The following is a 19,819-nucleotide window of genomic DNA, read 5'->3' as shown; positions in this document are numbered from 1 at the left end:
CCCCATTTCCCCTAAGGCGGCCCTGAGCCCCGCACCTCACATCCCCCCTCCCTTCACCCCCACCCCATTGACCCTTTCCCACCCCAGCCCCCTACCTCACAGCTCCCCTCCCTTCATCTCCACCTCCTCAGCTCCCCACCCCATTGACCCCTCCCAGCCCCGGTCCCTCATCCCCCCTTCCTCACTCCTCCATCCCAGCTCCTCACCCCTTCATCCCCCAAGCCATTGCCACAACTCCCCTCTGCCCTTGACACTCTCATTGCCCCAAGCCCCCTTCCCTTAATCCCACCCCACAGTGCCTGGCCCCCTCATTCCTCCCAGCCCCCTCCCCTCCCCCCTAGTGACCCCCACCCCATTGACCCCCCTCAGAGCTCCTCCCCAGCACCCACACACTCCTCTGGGATGCACCCTTCTGTCTTCACCGGACAGTGCACAGGGCTCACTGTACATAAGAACAGAACATAAGAACGGCCGAACCAGTCAGACCAAAGGTCCATCTAGCCCAGTATCCTGTCTACCGACAGTGGCCAACACCAGGTGCCCCAGAGGGAGTGAACCTAACAGGCAATGATCAAGTGATCTCTCTCCTGCCATCCATCTCCACCCTCTGACAAACAGGCTGTGCTGCCCCTCTGACCTTCTGCCCCGATCCTCCCTTGGGGAGGGAGCTCTACACCACTCCAACAGTGCCACACTGCATCAAAGCCAGCCACTGCCTAGGGGAATGCTTGGGGGGAGGTAGCTGTAGCACTGTCCTAACAGCTCCTATACCATCACCACTCCAACTTCTCATGACAGGAGAGTAGACAGGTAAACAAGGATGTAGCCAATGCCACCTAGTGATCCCTAGCTGCCAGGCTGGGGTTTTGAGGCCATTGGCAACCAGCACCAAGAAATGTGCAAGGGAGCTTAAAACTACCTTTGCGCACACACTGGGAGCTGCACTAAACAGATTTTGAGTCCATGCCAGTAGATTCTGTTAACATAAACATGGGTGCCAATAGCTCTGATGGGACCCAAATGAGCTAGTGGAGTCAATGCCGCTCCAATTGCTGTTAATAGTACCTGGGTAACTCTCTCCAGAAGAGCCCAGGCTTGGGGTTAATTTGCACCTCTGAGATGTAGTTTTATATATTTATTGTTTTTTATTTTCTGTCAAGATCACCCCTCTGTATTCCAACAGGGATCCCAGTGACACCTGATAGGAAACATTTCAGAGCCATAATCTGATGCACCAGAAAAGATGATAGACCCAAATAGAACAATGAAACTCATGGATGATCTGGCCAGAATCAGAAGGGAGTTCAGAGCAGCTGGACATTTTGGGAGCCAGGAAGCTGCCCTGAGAGAAAAGCTCCGTCGGGCATTCCCTAGAATACTGCAAGGGTTCCTCACCAAATTCATCCAGTGCCACAGGATGTGCCAGTTGCCTCCCAGTCACTTTGAGAAGAAAATTCAAAAGACCTCCCAAGACAAAACCAAACTGTTCTATATCGGCTGCAACCGTGAAATATCTCACTACCTGTGGGAAGCTGAACCACAGTCAAAAAGGTGGCTGGAAATCAAGATGAAGTACAGGAAAGCCTGCACATATTATTGCCATGCAGGAGAGTGGGATGAGACCTGCACTATAGAGCGACTTATCAGGCAGTACTGTGGCATCAATCCCCGGTGCCTCAATGTCAAACGTACCAGAGCAAACCACTCTGGTATCATTTTTCTGTTGATCTACAAATTGAACAGATATCGGGGGGAACCTTGCAGTCACTTTCCACCAGTGGCATTGAGTGAGCGTGAAGAAAATGTTTGGGTACTAGAGATAGAAATCATCTTTAGGATCTGCCAAATGGAAGACAAGAATGAGCTAGTGCAGTTTTTGAAGACTGATTTCTTCCAGGTGATGGGGAAATACCCACATTACCTGGAGCAGTGCTGAGCCATGACTGAGTTTCATCTTTCTCTATTCCTGCAAAACGTGGAAAAGATCCTCTGTGAGCTAAAGAGATCGGAAGGTTTTCTGGTGGGGATACTGGATGCTGAATTAATATCCCTGTGACCTTACCTGTGGGAGATCGGATCTGCCAAACGTGAGCTGGAGGCGTATAAGAAAGTACACACCTACTTCACTAAGGTAGATGGTACCATTGATGTGAGGAGATTCCTGGAGAAGAAGTGGTGGGATCCTCGGTGCCTTAACAATCGTACCCGTTGGTACCAAGGTGAGAGGGTACCCATAGGGTCCTTCTTGTACCTGGTGAAATTTTACATTGGTCGTCCGCCTCTTATGGAAGCTTGCTAACACTGTAAACATAGGAAATTACAGAAAGAACCCTATGTCGTGGGGCAGAGGAAGGGTCACAGACGAACCAATGTGGAAAAGAAGAAACATCAGAGGAAATACCTGTAATTAAAAGTTCGGAATGAATATTCATTGTATATTCTGGACTCCCACCGTTGCCTTTGCATAGCCTGCCCACTTCTCTGTGACTAACCTAAAGAACTCTGAGTGCTATTTTTCAGCTCTTTTGCTTTAGAGGACCAATATTCTGAAGCCTCTTCCTACCTTCTCTTGCCAAGAGCCTAAGAGATCCTCACAAACACTTTGAACAAAGGTGCCTGAGATGGTGAAACCTGGTCCTGCCTGTAATGTCTTGTTGCATCTTGCACCCATTCTCCGTTACAGGGATCTCTGTTTAACATTTGTCATTCAGCCATACTTCTAATTGTGAGGCCTCAAAGGCATTTAGGCACCTAATTCTCATTAAAATCAATCAGGTGCCTAAATATCTTTGAGGATCTGGGCCAAAGTGCTCAAACAGGATGTTGCTGAAGAGCCCATAACAAAAGAATGCACTTCTTTGCATTTATTGTCCTTTTTCAAATTTAATAAAATAAGCATTCAGAGTGTGACTTGTTGACGGGCTGGTCTATGAGTTTACACACACTGTGTACCCAATAAACAGGGCAACATCAACAGCTTTTATGCTGCCATTTCATATTGGGTGCAGAATTTCCAAGATGTTGTCCTACAGACATGTATTTGTGTGTCTGATCTTTACGTCCCTCTGCAACGTTATTGATAACAGGTTGAGAGTGCTGCCTCCAAGCCTGATCTGTATTGTGAGGTTCAGCAAAAACAATTCACTTCATCAGGCCCAACAACCAGCTCAGAGAAGTCAATACAGAACTCTCTGGAGAGACAAGAGAAAAGGGGAGGGAAATAGGAGAGGGACAGAAGAGATGAGGAAGAGCACCAGGGGCATGTTGGGGCAGTGAAAGTGGTTATGTATAAGGGGAATAATTTAGTGAAAGGGATATTCATTTGGGCACAGGAAAATCCCATCTTTGGCAAACATCCAACCAGTTTATTTCTTATTAGGTTTGCTTTGTTTTACTGGGTTTAAAAGGTCTTACCAAGTGTCGTTCTGTTACATTCGTGTTAAAAACAACGAGGGAGGAAACGGTTGTTTTTTCAGTGTGTGAAGAGAATGTTTGTAGTTAGTGACAAGACAGACTATTTCTGCAATAACCTTTTGTCTTGCTCTTTGAGCCAGGTGATTTGTGGTTTCTTCAGACAGTGAAATTACAGGTCTGTGAAGCACAGAATTTGGGTCCACACTGCAAATCACAGTGTAATTGTAGCATGGGTAGGCATATCTGTGCTAGCTTTAATCTTGCTAGTGTGTATAATGGTAGTGAAGATGGGCTGGCTGGGGCTTCAGAGTGGGCTAGCCACCCCAGCACAAGCCCCCCAGGGCCCTAAGTACATCCCCGGGTTGCTAGGCTACTCGGGGGTCCATGCCACTGGTTCTTCACTGCTACTGTTACCCACACCAGCTAGATTAAAGTTAGTGGGGGATATGGCTACCTATGCTACAATTGCACCATAATTTGCAGTGTAGACATACTCTTTGTAACCCTTCTTGTGTGAAATGAAGGGTAAAGATTTAGCAAATCTGCTGCTATCACCTCTTTCTGTGTAGGAACAGCTAAGCCATGTCAAAACTAGGAGTGCTTTACCAGTATCGGCATATTGGTATACTATGTCCCAAAGCGCTCCTAGTCTGGATGCAGTATAGATGTGGTTATACCAGCAAAACTGCATTTTCCGGTAGGGTTTATTTCACCCCACCCCACAGGGAAACAAGCTATACTGGTAAAAGTGCAGTTTTGGCAGTGTAACTGCATCTTACACTAGGGACTTTTGCCAGCACAGCTACATCAGTAGGAGAACAGAGCCCTGACCGACCTAGCTATGCCAGCAGAAGTCTGTGGTGTATAGCCTGAATCTCACGATCTGTCCCTCTATGCTACATTGTGCAGCTAGCCATCTGCATTCTCCTTTTGCTGAGGAGCAGTCTGCATTTTATCTTTGGCTCCTGTATCCATGAATTAGCTACTAGTACAAGGAGTTCCATGAGTAGATGGATCTTGTTGGCAGGTCTTGTTGGGGGGGAGGGATAGCTCAGTGGTTTGAGCATTGGCCTGCTAAACCCAGGCTTGTGAGTTCAATCCTTGAGGGGGCCACTTGGGGATCTGGGGCAAAATCAGTACTTGGTCCTGCTAGTGAAGGCAGGGGGCTGGACTCGATGACCTTTCAAGGTCCCTTCCAGTTCTAGGAGATGTTGATATCTCCATTAATTATTATAATTATTAGGTGATAGTTACTAATATGCAGGGATCTTTAAGTTGTCAATTGGCTTCATATATGTAAGAAACTAATTTTGTAAAACCATGAAGATGCCTCTTGTGTGGTGAAAGCAACTCAGTTCTTAATGTTGTGCAAGATGGAGCAGCCAAAGTCGGGAATGTAATTGTGACCATCTGAGCACCAAATGCAACTCGCAGACTGCATCCTAGCTTCTTGATAGACTAAACCTGGAAACTGAATCAGAACTGGCATAGTGGGATGGCTCTACATTGTAAAGGGAGGTCTGTTCTGGGAAATTCTCAGTGGGCGGTTGGGTAGCAACAGTATGGAGGATGGAGCAGCTGGGAAGTGAGGACTGGAAGCAGTTCAGGGGATTCCCTAGGCATTCAGGTCCCTAAGCTTTCATTTTAAAAATAAATTCTGCATGTAGCACTTACACTGGCAAAGAAAATCAACCTTAAGTAACCAGATACTGTGGAGTGAATCTGCAAACAGCTTGACACTATCTCTAGTATAAATTTTCCTCATTCACCTCAATATCAGTGCTAGACAGTTTAAATGTCAGCATTATTAACTGGTACACCACAGTCTTTTCAGTGTGCAGCCCTCTCTCCCTCTTTCACACACTCCAGAGTTAAACGGTTTTTCCAAACAAAGGAGACATCCCTTTTAATGACAGAAGCAGGGCGTGAACCCTTTGCCATTAATAAATTTGTTCCAAGATACAAATGTCTGTGGTTCATCCTAGGGATCAGGCTATGGCAAATCACAAACGTTTGTTTCTTGGAATGAATGTTTGACAAGTGTCCATACTAGCAGATACAAATTAATTTTAACTGAAAACTGATGTAACAAGCCGGGGAGGGGAGAGGAGGGGGGGCAGCCTATGGTATAAAGCACAAACATTTGTAGTGTCCAGATTAGCATGTACAAACTAACTGGCAATCAGTTAACTCTCCAGTCAGTTAAACACTTTAGTATAGATAAATCAATTGGTTGCACCAGCAATAGTCGACAGTGCCATGGTTAGAACCCCACTTCTGTCCCCCAAATGCTGAGAATAGGGAGGTTGCTGTGATTCCTATCAGGGTGCTTGGTCCTGAACTCTGCTCAGGGGTTCCACTATTTGTCAGCCTTTGAGTACTTGATGTCTTGATAAATTTGAATCTCCATCCATTCTGTTGCTGGAAAAGAAACAGCTTTTGCTTCCCCATCCCAGAACCAGCTAATTGTTGGGGATTTTCACAACTCTCCTTTCACAGCCTCTTGGGGGCTGCTGTGAAGGGGGTAGGTGGGAAGAGTCTGTTTCATTGCTGTCCAAAATGAGTTCTGAATGGTAGCCATGAAACTGACCAGAGTCTTGTTAACTTCCCCCTACTGATGCTTGGGAAAGCCATGAGCTGCAACAGAGACATTTGAGCTGTCTGTCTGCAGTATCAGAAAGAAAGCACTGCATCCGGTCATGTTTGGAAGCTTATTTTATATTCTTAAGGACAATAAATGTTTTTTTTCCAAATTAAAGCATAAATTCTGCAGAAATTGCTGATTTTTAAGTCTCATCCCCAATTACCAGGACGAGTTTCTGCTCACCAGGGGTGAGTGAATTTTTAAGCCCTAAACTAAAGAATCATACATTTAATGCGAAAACCATTGGTGTAGCCAGCCTGATGCCAATTCCCCCCCAGCAAAGGGGGCATCCTGGGGGTATGCCAGGGCAGCAACACCAGAGTGGCCTCTTGAGGGTCATTATCCACCAGCACAAGTTAGACCAGCCCCAGAGCTGCTCTGATATGCAATGGAGGCCAGTTGACCCCTAGGAGCTCCTAGGATCAGAGTTGTGTAAAGCCAGTTTTACCCCCCTCTAGCACACTTGGGGATCCAGCCCTTTGCATTTAGATTCAATAATTTTAAGCTTCATAGAACTGTGTTAAGTGTATAAACTGTGTTGATTTTTACACTACTAATTTCTTTAAAATCTGTTTTATGTGCACAGTAAAGTGCCCTAATTTGTTACTGTTTAATATTTAATGCTAAGATTGTATAATTGTGATTGGTATTTTTTAGAAAACATTTTGTAGCCACCTCAAATAGTTACAATTTTTGAGAGAACAATATTCAAACAGGAAGACTATTACATTATTTGAGTTTGGACTCTCTAGAAAGAGAACTTGTCATGTTCTCTGCTGCTGAACTAGAAATAACATTTGATAAAACCAGCCTAGGAGTCTGATTTAAAAGAAATTGGAAAAGTTTCCAAGCATACGCGCTCTGTCAGTAGAGACCATCTTCCAGAACGAAGGAGATCTCCGATGCCTTGCCAAGACTAGAGAACATCAAATAACCTAGGAATTTTTAGTCACTGCCTATATCTACATACATATTAGTGTTTATATCAAGCCAATGAGAACAGTATGAACTGTGAAAAGCCAGTCTCAGGAAGGCTGAGTTGTCTCTCTATGGAGAGATAAAACTGCAACCAAGGCCATATGTAGAGCAATGACCAGCTGGTGGTAGCAGCACAGACTAGGAATTGCTTCACAGAGGCACTAAGGAGTGCCAGAGATACTGAAGACTTTAAGCAGCTATGCTACAGAAGACCAAGCCAAAGAAAACATCTGGTGAGTACATGAAAATTTTCATAAACTCTATCCAAGGGATAGGTAAACTCACAACCTGAACTGAACTGATTTTAACAAGGATCTAGAATATTTCCTGTAACTGTTTCCTGTCTGCATCTATCAACGGTAATGCAAAAAGACTTGCTCCTACATGCAGCCTCGTTTAGGCAGATTGAAAATCACCCTCTGAAATATAATTAAAATAAAAGAGGAAGAACGGTCCCGTTGGGGTCCACATAGGCTCAGGGGCCCACCCACATGGAGTAACTTGAAGGATCAGGGCCTAAATAAGGACAAGGGATGTCAGGGGTGTGTGGAACATTATTTTGAGGTATATATGGGATCAGATACTTAGCTGTAGAGACTTGTACTCATGTGGACAGGGCTGCGCTGATCACCAGGATCAGGGAGGAATTTCCCTCCTGCAGATCAGACTGGCAGGGACCCTAAACATTTCTGGCTCTCCGGAGTATCCAGCAGGGAACCACCATTAAGAGGAAGTGGGCATATCTCACACAGTCTAATTCCTGCAACAAATGCACACACCTATATATTTCCATTCTTTTTTTAAAAAATCTGTTTTTGATAAGGAATATTTAATATGTAGGTCCAACCAGGGAAGGTAAGAAAGTTCTGCCATGGCTCTGATTGTCCAAGAAGTTACAGGTTTAATCAGACCCCAGATATTAAGGGCCTTTCAACGCATAGAGTTATTCTGGAATAGCTGTTCTGCTTTCAATTCACAACCTACCTTATTCTGGAATACCTTTCATGTGTAGACAAGCCCTAATTCAACTTTTGTGTGTACGTGTATATACAATATATACACTGAAGGGGAGAGGGAATAAGACATTGATACACAGTTTGAGGTCCTTTAAATCTGATATTCTGTAACATAATACTGCTGTTCAGTAATATGCTAGGAAAAGGGGGCAGCATGGTCTGGTCACTGGACATGGAGTCAGCCAATCTGGATTCTATTGTCATATCAGCTATTGACCTGCTGTACACTCTCCAGGGCAGGAACTATCTCTTACTATGTGTACATACAGTTCCTAGCTCAGTGGAGTCCCAGTCTCAGTTGGCGTCTCCAGGAGTGCCTGTAATCCAAATAATTTATAACAACAATAAAGCAGGGGGAGGGAGATAAGGGTAACTTTAACAGGAAAACAAGATTGCAGTGCTGTCCGTCAAATATTTGTTTACTTGCAAAACTGAACGCATGGAGCCACTAAGAGCTAATAAATATGGAACTCTGATAGCATTTTTACAGAGCACCTTTTCAAAGCAGAGTCACACTTTCAGTAAAAAGGAACTCTGGGAAAAGTGGGAATAGAACCAGATCTTCTGACTTTCCCAAGCCGGTACCAAAAGCATAAGACCCTTGCATATTTATGGTTTTTTTCTCATTTACTTGATGGTTTTACTTTGTTTTCAGAGACTCAATAGTTTCGTTACATTTATGTTTTCACTTTAACTGCTACAGAATAGAATGGTTGTTAAGGTCCTGATACAACAGAGCACTTAAGCACATGTGTAGTCCTGTTGACTTTGATGGAACATCCTTTTATACTTTACTTAAAGAGGGGGGGAGGATAGCTCAGTGGTTTGAGCATTGGCCTGCTAAACCCAGGGTTGTGAGCTCCTTGAGGGGGCCACTTAGGGATCTGGGGCAAAATCAGTACTTGGTCCTGCTAGTGAAGGCAGGGGGCTGGACTTGATGACCTTTCAAGGTCCCGTCCAGTTCTAGGAGATAGGATATCTCCATTAATTTTTTTGTTTGTTTGTTACTTTCACAGCTTTAATCAGTCAGAGGCTGACAAGCTGTAATGGTTAGGTCCTTTCCCGGAGTTAAAGTAGCAAATGTTTTTTCAAATGTTCTGCCTAGCCTTTGTCTTTATTTCTCTAAATTGAATTTTGGTTTAGTTTATTTTAAATACAGAGTTACCTAGCACCCAACATACTAACTCCTAAACGTGGTATACCCTGTCCTATCTACAACTCCCATGGCTCAATTCAGACCACTTTATCCGCTGTCCACTGCAGGGCTCCTTCAGAATCCAAGCCGCTCTTGCTTCTCTCCTGTCTCTCTCTCTTTGATACATACAGACACAGACTATGCACATAGCGTGTTTTCCTGTCTCCCTGAACCACTGCAATACCATATCTCTTCCATACATAAACATAGGCAGTGCTAATAACTTAGCTGAGGCTCCAGCGGGTTTATGTGGGGGGCAGCGTCAGCAAGATCTCCCATGTATTTGAGGAAATACAGCATCTCTCTACAGAAAACTCATGGTTTTAGTTTAATTCCCACTGCATATATGTTGTTTTAATAGATTTATTATTTTCTCCCACTCAGAATTTCTGCAGTGTACTCCAGCCTGGATTCCTCAGACAGCAGATCACAGGAATCTATTCAGAGTCAAGACCACTGCACTGTTTCCCAGATAGGACAGTGAACCAGGAAACTTGTGGATTGTCTGGCCAGAATCACAAAGAAATTCAAGGCACATGGGCCCTTTGAAAGATGCTTTGAGAGAGCAGCTCCCTTAGGCTACCCCCAGAATACTGCAAGGGTTCTTCACTGAATTCAACTAGGGCTTGGGATGTGTCAGTTGTCGCCTAGCCAGTTTGAGGAAAAAATACAGAGGACATCCCAGGACAAAACCAAATTTTTATATTGGCTGCAACTGTGAGATAACTCTCTACCTGTGCAAAGCCGAACCAAAGTCAAAAAGGTGGCTGGAAATCAAGATGAAGTATAGAAAAGTCTGCACATATTGCCACGTGGGAGGATGGGATGAGACCTGCACCGTAGAGCAACTTATCAGGCAGTACTGTGGCATCAATCCCCCGTGCCACAATGTCAAACATACCAGAGCAAACTCCACTTGTTTCATCTTTATTAGTTTCATGGCTCTTGCTGTTGCCTGTTTACAAACAATCCAGTCCTCTTTGCCCATTGTGAAGGACCATGGATGCTAATGTTCAGGTCATCTGCTCTGAATAACCAACACTCTGAAGCCTTTTGTTCCCCTTCTGCCAACCATCCATGACATTGAATCTGCCTTGTCTACAAATGGAATACTTCCTGATTAATTGTTCATAATTAACTTCATGTGTGGAGACACTTAATTTGGAACAAAAGTGCCTTTTTCCTGTTTAGCTTCCCCCACCTGGGTTAAGATAAACATATATTCTTGAGAACATTTTATTACATCTCATCCCTATACCATATATGGAAGTCTTGAGCTATGGCTTATGATTCAGCCTCCCATGTATTAAGGGGACAAAACAGAGCTGAAGCAAGACTTTCGCTCAAAGGTCCATGGCAAAATAATGCAACTTTTTGTAAAATTTTACAGACCGATTGCTTTTAGCTGGAGCATTTGTTAACATGTTGTACCATGCACTTCCACACTCCTTCATTTACACTCTAAGGAGGGCAATATCTGCAGCCTTTATGCTGACATCTCACTTTGGGTGCAGCATTTCCAAAATGCGGTCCTAAAGACATGCATTGTTTGCCTTACTGCCTCCTATTCTCACTGATTTGTGTAACCTCTCGCAACGTTACTGGGTGCAGGGGACACTTGCAATAGCCAACTCAGTTAAGCTGAAGCAGCGCTCCCAGAAGAGACAGAAGGAAGAACAGAGGAAAAAAGGAATGGAGGATAAGATAGCTAGAACCATAGCAAGAGATGAATGTCAATAGGGATAGGTGGGAATGGTGACAGCAATTTAAGAGTAGTAAATTAAGAGGATGAAGAGGAGAGGGGTTCAGATGAGCATCAGGATATGAGGAAAGGACAATATTCAATTATGCACAAGAACATACCTTTTCTAGCAAATATTAAACAGTTACCGTAATTCCTTATTAGTTCTGTGTTAATGAGTTTATAAAATTCTTAGTGAAAGCTGGTTTACTGACAGTTTGTGTGTGGCAAGCTGGGGTATATACAGGTAGCACAGTAGCCTGCCCCACACGAAGTGGCCATGTGGACCCTGCTACTGCGCAGTAAAAGTTCCATAGTGCGCTTTGATCGACTCTTTCTAAGCAGTTAGTGCACTATAGATACATCCCATCTTACCACACATTAACTACCTGTACAGACAAGCCCTGAGTGATTTTTCAATGACAACTGGATTTAAAAATGGAACAAAAAGACTATTTTGCGGTGTGAGGGTCATCGTTTGCAGGAACAAAACACACTGTTTTTGCAGTAACCATTTGTCTTGTTTGAACCCAGTGAGATGCTGTTCAAAGTTCAAGGTTACATGTTTACAAAGCACAGTTTGTACCACATCCTGTGAAATCATTAAAGGTTAAGTCTTTGAAAACCTGTTAGACTGTCATTTCTTTCTGCCAGTGAGCAATGAGTATCATGACCTGTCCCTGTCTGTTTGGTTCTACAATAGCCCCTGCATTTCTCTGCATCTGAAGCATGGGCATTTTCCCTCTGGCTCCTGTATGTCTGAACTGGTCTTGTAAGGGGCTCTAAAAGAAGACATGTCTGATCAGCTGGCAGTGATTGCTAATATGTGGGGATCATGTATCACTGTATAGGCTGAGTATTTGTAGCCAATTGGCTGCAGACGTGTAATATACTAATTTCTTAAAGCTCTTAATATGCTTTCTGGGTGGTGAAGACAACTCAGGCCTTAACGCCATACTGTGCATATGAAGTTAGGTGGGAATGTGGTGTGATCATAGAGCTTTGTGTGAGACAATCGTTCATGCTATTTTGGTTAAGAATCTGAGCACCAGAAGTAACCTTTAGAATAGCCTCAGTTAACTGGGAGGTAGGGTGTGGATTAAGAAGTCAGAGTGCTCTTGGAGGGAAGGAGGAGTAGAGAAGAGGATGTTGTGACTAAGGGCACGTCTTCACTACCCGCCGGATCGGCGGGTAGCAATCGGTCTATCAGGGATCGACTTATCGCGTCTAGTGAAGACGCGATAAAATCGATCCCTGATGGCTCTGCCGTCGACTCCGGAAATCCACCGTGGGAAGAGGCGGTAGCGGAGTCGATGGCGGCGCGGCAGCGGTCGACTTGCCGCCGTCCTCACAGCCAGGTAAGTCGACCTAAAATACGCCACTTCAGCTACGCTATTCACGTAGCTGAAGTTGCGTATCTTAGGTCGACCCCCCGCTGTAGTGTAGACCTAGCCTAAGGAAGGAGAGTAGGGAACTTCCTGTGGAACAGCTAGGATATGGGCTGGGGGGAGCTGGGAAGAAGGCCAGAAAGGATCAGGTCACTTGCTGAATAGAGATGTAGGGAATGCCGTTGGGTCGATTTTCCAGGCATAAATTAGTGTCTGTCTTGACTTTTGTTCACATGGATTCTGCAGCACTTCCAGTAGTAGAGAATTCAAAATTTTATTTATTAGTTGCATTGGAATAGTGCCAGTACCCCACTGTGCTGGACAGAACAAAGAGAGAGTCCCTCGGCCAAAAAGTTTACAATCTAAGTAATATTTGACCTGTGTCTGCAGGTACAGTGTCGTCACTGAAATGAAATTACCTATTGCATGGAAGATGGCAGCCAAGCAGACCACCGCTGAATAACTTGGCTATAGATACAGGGGCAAGTCCCTAACTCTTCCAAAAATTACCACCGGGTCCATACAGAAGGAAGAGAACCTCAGCTTTTAAGGTATCACCTGTGTGACCTACACAGCCTAAATGGTATAGACCCCAGGATCAAAGCAAAAGTTGACTCCAATACTAATGGAAACTAGTAACAAGACCGCCAAGGTATTTCAAAACAGATGCTTAGACTTTCCCTCCCAAGATTGTTGTGATGCTTCCTCAGTTAGCTGGGAAAGCACTTTGAGAGCGAGAGATTAAAAGTGCTATGAAAATGCGAAGTATAATTTACAAAGTATTTTGCCTCCTCATTCAGTTGGGTTTGCACTCACCAGAAATGGCCCATCTAGGATATTCTCTTGAACCATTTCATCCGTGTATCCATGGTGTTGGAGCTCTGCCAGGTACTGTGGAGTCGCCCCTACTTCATCTTGAAGGGATTTTGCACAGATCACTGCCTCAAACTTGGTCTTCTGGGCAGCTTTGTGAGCCACCAGCCAGTGACCAGCCCCTGGCATAAGGAAATACAAGGTTGGAATAGACATCAAAGTAGGCAAACAACCCTTAGGCCAGGTCTACACTAACCCCCTAATTCGAACTAAGGTACGCAACTTCAGCTACGTGAATAACGTAGCTGAAGTTCGAAGTACCTTAGTTTGAACTTACCTCGGTCCACACGCGGCAGGCAGGTTCCCCCGTCGACTCCGCGGAACTCCTCTCGTCTAGCTGGAGTACCGCAGTCGACGGCGAGCACTTCCTGGTTCGACTTATCGTGTCCAGACAAGACGCGATAAGTCGAACCCAGAAGTTCGATCGCTCGCCGCCGAACTACCGGGTAAGTGTAGACATACCCTTAGAATGTGTTTGTGCAGCACCAACAGTGTGCTAGGCACTTCGGCATTTGAGCTGATGTAAAACATGGCTAAATCAATGTTTTTTAAAAATGATCTCTCTATAAAATATTTGTGTATAAAATAATTAATCAGGGGGCAATTCTATTGTCAGATAAGGACAGAAATATCAAGGCTGTAGCCAGAGACACAGAAAAGCAGAATTTTACTTCTGTTTTTAAGTAAATCCTGGATTTTTTCTGTAATTTCTAAGTATTTCATGGATATCAACTCAGCCAAAACAATCCCACAAAATATATAGGACATCGCTAAAAACAATGATAGGGGACAGATGCTGTTCCCTGCATCTCTGGCTGCAGCTGTACTGTTCCCGTCCTACTTTGTCATCAGGCTGTGATTCCTATTGAAATTCTCATTAAAATGAAGCCCTAGAGATTTTACAACTGTCCACTTTGTATCAGGTGACGTTTTGGAACATTTTCAGGTACATTTAAATGTAGTTTTAGAATGTACTTGTTTACATTACAAATTCTGATTATTATTGTGTGTCTCATTATAGCATCTAGGAGCTCCAGTCCTGGACCAGGACTCTGTTGTCTAAATGCTGTACAAATGCAAAACAAAAAGATGGCCAAAACACTTTATAATCCAGGGGCTAGAATGTGTTAGTAGCAGGAGGTGCAGATTTGCACCACCCCAAAAAGAGCTGGAGTAGAGCTTTTGACTCAATGGTTGCATCTGCGCTACAGAATTGAACAATTAGTAAATGAATATGCAAGCCAGCACTAGTGCCTGTACCAATGGTGCAATGTTTAACTAACCATTCGGCTTCAGATGCAGCTTTTCCCTGCACATATATACTAGTCTGTTCTGCACCATTGTAGCTGCATTGTCACCTGGATACCTAACAATAGCCAGCACACTTCTCTGAAGCAGTGGCTCACGGGAGATTTCAAAAGACCTTCTGGGTGTCAAGGAAGAAAATTAAGGGGAAAGAGGCCAGATATTTTCCTGAGAGGTTTCAGAGTAGCAGCCGTGTTAGTCTGTATCCGCAAAAAGAACAGGAGTACTTGTGGCACCTTAGAGACTAACAAATTTATTTGAGCATAAGCTTTTGTGGGCTACAGCCCACTTCTTCGGATGCATATAGAATGGAACATATATTGAGGAGATATATATACACACATACAGAGAGCATGAACAGGTGGGAGTTGTCTTACCAACTCTGAGAGGCCAATTAAGTAAGAGAAAAAAAACTTTTGAAGTGATAATCAAGATAGCCCAGTACAGACAGGTTGATAAGAAGTGTGAGAATATTTACAAGGGGAGATAGAGTCAATGTTTGTAATGGCTCAGCCATTCCCAGTCCTTATTCAATCCTAAATTGATTGTATCTAGTTTGCATATCAATTCCAGCTCAGCAGTCTCTCGTTGGAGTCTGTTTTTGAAGTTTTTCTGTTGTAAAATAGCCACCCGCAGGTCTGTCATTGAATGACCAGACAGGTTAAAGTATTCTCCCACTGGTTTTTGAGTATTATGATTCCTGATGTCAGATTTGTGGCACATGATGGCATATATCACATTGGTAGATATCACCTGCACATCTGCCCCTCTGCCATGTACATTGGCCAAACCAGACAGTCTCTAAGCAAAAGAATTAATGGACACAAATCTGACATCAGGAATCATAAATAATGAAAATAATGGAGCTACACTGCTTTATACCAGCTTAGGATCTGGCCCCAAGCCTTTAACGATTGGAGTTCTATGGAATCTGACATGGTATTATACTGCGGGGTGACAAAGTTATTAGCAGTCAAAAAAATGTTACCTTCTTCACTTGTCCGCAAAATGTTTCTGGCAGGGAAGCAGTTGGTTGCATAACTGTTTCCATTGTCCAGTTTATACAGCTTTGTTGTAGCCATCTTGTCTGCAGAGTTACTAAGAAGATCAAGGCACAAATAAACCAGTTAACACTTTCACTGGTTACTATCACAGCTAATAATATTACTCAAAGCACTGTACAAAGGTTAGCTAGTAAATCCTCAAAACAATCCTGTGAGTGGGACATGGTAGGCATTCCCTACTCTTATATACAAGGGTAAACTGTGAGATGGAGAGATTACAGCCAAAATTTTCAAACTAGAGTTCCCAAATATAGACAGCTAAATCCATCTTTAAAATATCAGAATGTGTTTGCTTGATTCAGTATAGAATATGACTCCCATTATTTTTCTGCTTTAACCCTCAGTCTCCCTTTTCTTACCCCTTTCCTTTGTTATCTTCATGTTCTGAGGCCTTGAGCAAGTCACATAAGCCAACATTTCAAAACCTGGGTGTCAAATATTAAGCACCTAAATAAGTGACTTGATGGAGGAGTGATGATGGCCGGTGTGGCGTGGGCATGACAGGGTAAAGCGGTGAGGTGGTGGCCGGCAGAGCTTTGCTGTGAGTTACCAAAGAGATGAGATTGTGTAATGGGAGCTGGCACAACGTCAGCATGGGATACTGATGGGTAATGCAGAGCCATGGTGGTCAGAATGGTAACAGTGTCAGCCAGCTACTGAATGGGCACAAGCACTGGGCATGGAGCTGATGTAGCATAAAGGCATTAAAGGAGGTGTTGGCATGGAGGATTGGTGGGGAGCCAGCCCAATGGTGTGCCATCAGTATGAGATACTGAGGTGGGGTGACTGGGGGAACGTGACATGATGGCAGTTAGCACAGTATGGGCACAGGATGCTGACTGAGGGGACACAGTACAATGGAGTCGGCATGTCATTGGCATGGGGTAACAACGGGGACAGTGCGATGGAGTCGGCATGTCATTGGCATGGGATACTGGTTGGGGGGACACGGCACAATGGAATTAGCATGTGGTTAGGATGGAATAGGAATGCAGGGGACATGGCATAATGGAGTTGGTGTGTCATTGGCATGGGTAACAATGGTGGGAGCATAATGCAATGGTGTTAGCATGACATTGGCATGGGGTATCAATCGGAGGATGTGACACAGAGGCATTGGCATGTTATTGGCATAGACTACTGATGGGGAACACAGCATGAGGAGTTGGCACTGGTTACCAATGGAGGATGCAAGGAAGTGGTGAGGTTGGCACCTGGTTGGTGTGGAGGTGCTGACAGGGACGCGGTGCAAAGCAGTCGGCACGTGGTTGGTGTGGGGGTGCCAATAGGGGACAAGGCACGAAGGAGTTGGCGTGGGGCACCAGTGGGGAGATGTGGCGTGATGGGATTGGTGTGGGCTACCTAGGGGGGATGCAGCATGATGGAGTCGGTGCGTGGTTGGTGTGAGGTACTGACGGAGAACGCAGAGCAATGGGATCGGCGTGTGGTTGGCATGGGTACCAGTGGGGGACATGGCACGGTGGAGTTGGCACGTGGTTGGTGTGGGATACCGATGGGATATGCAGAGCGAGGAGGTCAGCACATGGTTGGCATGGGGTACCAGTGGTGGACACGGCATGGTGGAGTTGGGGTGTGGTTGGGGTGGGGTACCAGTGAGGGATGTGGTGTGGTGGAGTCCGCGCGTGTTTGGCATGGGGTACCAGTGGGGGACGCGGCACCGATGGAGTCCGTGTGTGTTTGGCGTGGGGGACACGGTGCGGGGGAATCGGTGCATGGTTGGCGTCAGGTACCAGTGGAAGACACGGTGTGGTGGAATCGGTGTGTTGTTGGCGTGGGGAACCAGTGGAGGACAGGGCATGATGGAGTTGGCACGGGGTACCAGTGGAGGACATGGCACGGTGGATGCGGCGCATGGTTGGGATGGGATACCAGTAAGAGAGGAGGCGTGGTGTAGTTGGGGTGGGGAACCAGTAGAGGACACGGCGTAGTGGAGTGTGTACATGTTTGGCGTGGGGGAGTCAGCGCGTGGTTGGCGTGGGGTACCAGAAGGGGACGCGGCGCAGTGTACAAGTGGTGGACACGGCGTGTGATTGGGATGGGATACCAGTGGGAGAGGAGGCGCAGTGGAGTTGGCACATGGTTGGCATGGGGTACCAGTGGGGGATGTGGAGCGGGGAAATTGGCATGCTGTTGGCGAGGGGTACCAGTGGAGGATGAGGCGCGGTGAAGTTGGCGCGTATTTGGCGTGGAGTATGAGTGGGGGATGCGGCGCGGGGGAGTCGGCGCGTGGTTGGCATGGGGTACCAGTGGGAGACCCGATGCGGGGGAGTTGGTGCATGGTTGGCGTGGGGTACGAGTGGGTGACGTGGCGCGGTGAAGTCTGCACGTGGTTGGCGTGGGGTACCAGAGGGGGATGCAGAGTAGTGGAGTCGGCTTGTGGTTGGCATGGGGTACCAGTGGGGGAAGCGGCGCGGTGGAGTCGGCGCATGTTTGGCGTGGGGTACGTACGAGTGGGGAATGCGGCACGGGGGTATTGGCACGTGGTTGGCATGGGATACTAGTAGAGGACGTGGCGTGGTGAAATTGGCATGGGGTACCAGTTGGGGATGCGGCACGATGGAGTTGGCACGTGTTTGGCGTGGGGTGTGAGTGGGGGACATAGCGCGGGGGAGTTGGCACGTGGTTGGCGTGGGGTACCAGTGGGGACACGGCACGGTGTACCAGTGGAGGACGCGGCACGGTGGATGCAGTGAGTGGTTGGGATGGGATACCAGTGGGAGAGGAGGCACAGTGGAGTTGGCACATGGTTGACGTGGGGTACCAGTGGAGGATGCAGTGCGGTGTAGTCAGTGCTTGGTTGGCGTAGGGGACGCGGCGCGGGGGAGTCGGTATGTGGTTGGCATGGGGTACCAGTGGGGGACACTGCGCGAGGGAGTCGGTGCGTGGTTGGCGTGGGGTACCAGTTGGGAATGTGGCATGGTGAAGTCAGCGCAGGGTACCAGTGGAGGACGTGGCTCGGTGAAGTCGGCACGTGGTTGGCGTGGGGTATCGATGGGGGACATGGCACGGGGGAGTCAGCACGTGATTGGAGTGGGGTACCAGTATGAAAGGAGGTGCGGTGCTGTCGGCCTGTGCTTGGCGTGGGATACCAGTGGGGGACGTGGTACGATGGAGTTGGTGCGTGGTTGGTGTGTGGTACCAGTACAATAGTATCACAATAGTACCAGTTGGGGATGCAGCATGGTGAAGTCAGCGTAGGGTACCAGTGGAGGACATGGTACAATGGAGTTGGCCCCTGGTTGGGAGGTACCGGGGGGACGCGGTACGATGGAGTTGGCGCCTTGTTGGCGTGAGGTACCACTGGGGGAGCCAGTGCGGTGGAGTTAGCGCCTGGTTGGCGTGAGATACCAGTGGGGGACGCAGTGCGGTGGAGTTGGCACCTGGTTGGCGTGGGGGAGCAGTGCGGTGGAGTTGGCGCCTGATTGGGTAGTACCAGTGGGGAACGTGGTACGATGGAGTTGGCGCCTGATTGGGTAGTACCAGTGGGGGATGTGGTACGATGGAGTCGGTGCCTCGTTGGCGTGAGGTACCAGTGGGGAACGTGGTACGATGGAGTCGGCGCCTGGTTGGGTAGTACCAGTGGGGGACGTGGTACGATGGAGTCGGCGCCTGGTTGGGTAGTACCAGTGGGGGCGTGGTACGATGGAGTCGGTGCCTAGTTGGCATGAGGTACCAGTGGGGAACGTGGTACGATGGAGTTGGCGCCTGATTGGTAGTACCAGTGGGGGACGTGGTACGATGGAGTCGGTGCCTAGTTGGCGTGAGGTACCAGTGGGGAACGTGGTACGATGGAGTTGGCGCCTGATTGGGTAGTACCAGTGGGGGACGTGGTACGATGGAGTTGGCGCCTGATTGGGTAGTACCAGTGGGGGACGTGGTACGATGGAGTTGGCGCCTGATTGGGTAGTACCAGTGGGGGACGTGGTACGATGGAGTCGGTGCCTAGTTGGCGTGAGGTACCAGTGGGGAACGTGGTACGATGGAGTTGGCGCCTGATTGGTAGTACCAGTGGGGGACGTGGTACGATGGAGTCGGTGCCTAGTTGGCGTGAGGTACCAGTGGGGAACGTGTTACGATGGAGTCGGCGCCTGATTGGGTAGTACCAGTGGGGGACGTGGTACGATGGAGTCGGCGCCTGATTGGATAGTACCAGTGGGGAACGTGGTACGATGGAGTCGGC

At 46.8% G+C, this 19,819-nt stretch overlaps 1 protein-coding gene across 1 annotated transcript in view; it reads right to left on the bottom strand.

Annotated features, from left to right (window-relative positions):
* XRRA1 (X-ray radiation resistance associated 1) overlaps positions 1-15,636 on the bottom strand; it is a 50,418-nt gene extending 34,782 nt beyond the window's left edge. The window contains exons 1-2 of the mRNA XM_065423315.1: positions 15,543-15,636; positions 13,193-13,371 (exon numbers count right to left, since the gene is read on the bottom strand). Of these exons, the coding sequence (XP_065279387.1) occupies positions 13,193-13,371; positions 15,543-15,636 (273 nt within the window). The remainder of the gene's footprint in view (positions 1-13,192; positions 13,372-15,542) is intronic.
* Between the last annotated feature and the right edge of the window lie 4,183 nt (positions 15,637-19,819).

This window comes from Emys orbicularis, chromosome 1 (genome assembly GCF_028017835.1).
Source record: "Emys orbicularis isolate rEmyOrb1 chromosome 1, rEmyOrb1.hap1, whole genome shotgun sequence".
NCBI lineage: Eukaryota > Metazoa > Chordata > Testudines > Emydidae > Emys > Emys orbicularis.
This window is presented reverse-complemented; position numbering and strand designations above follow the sequence as displayed.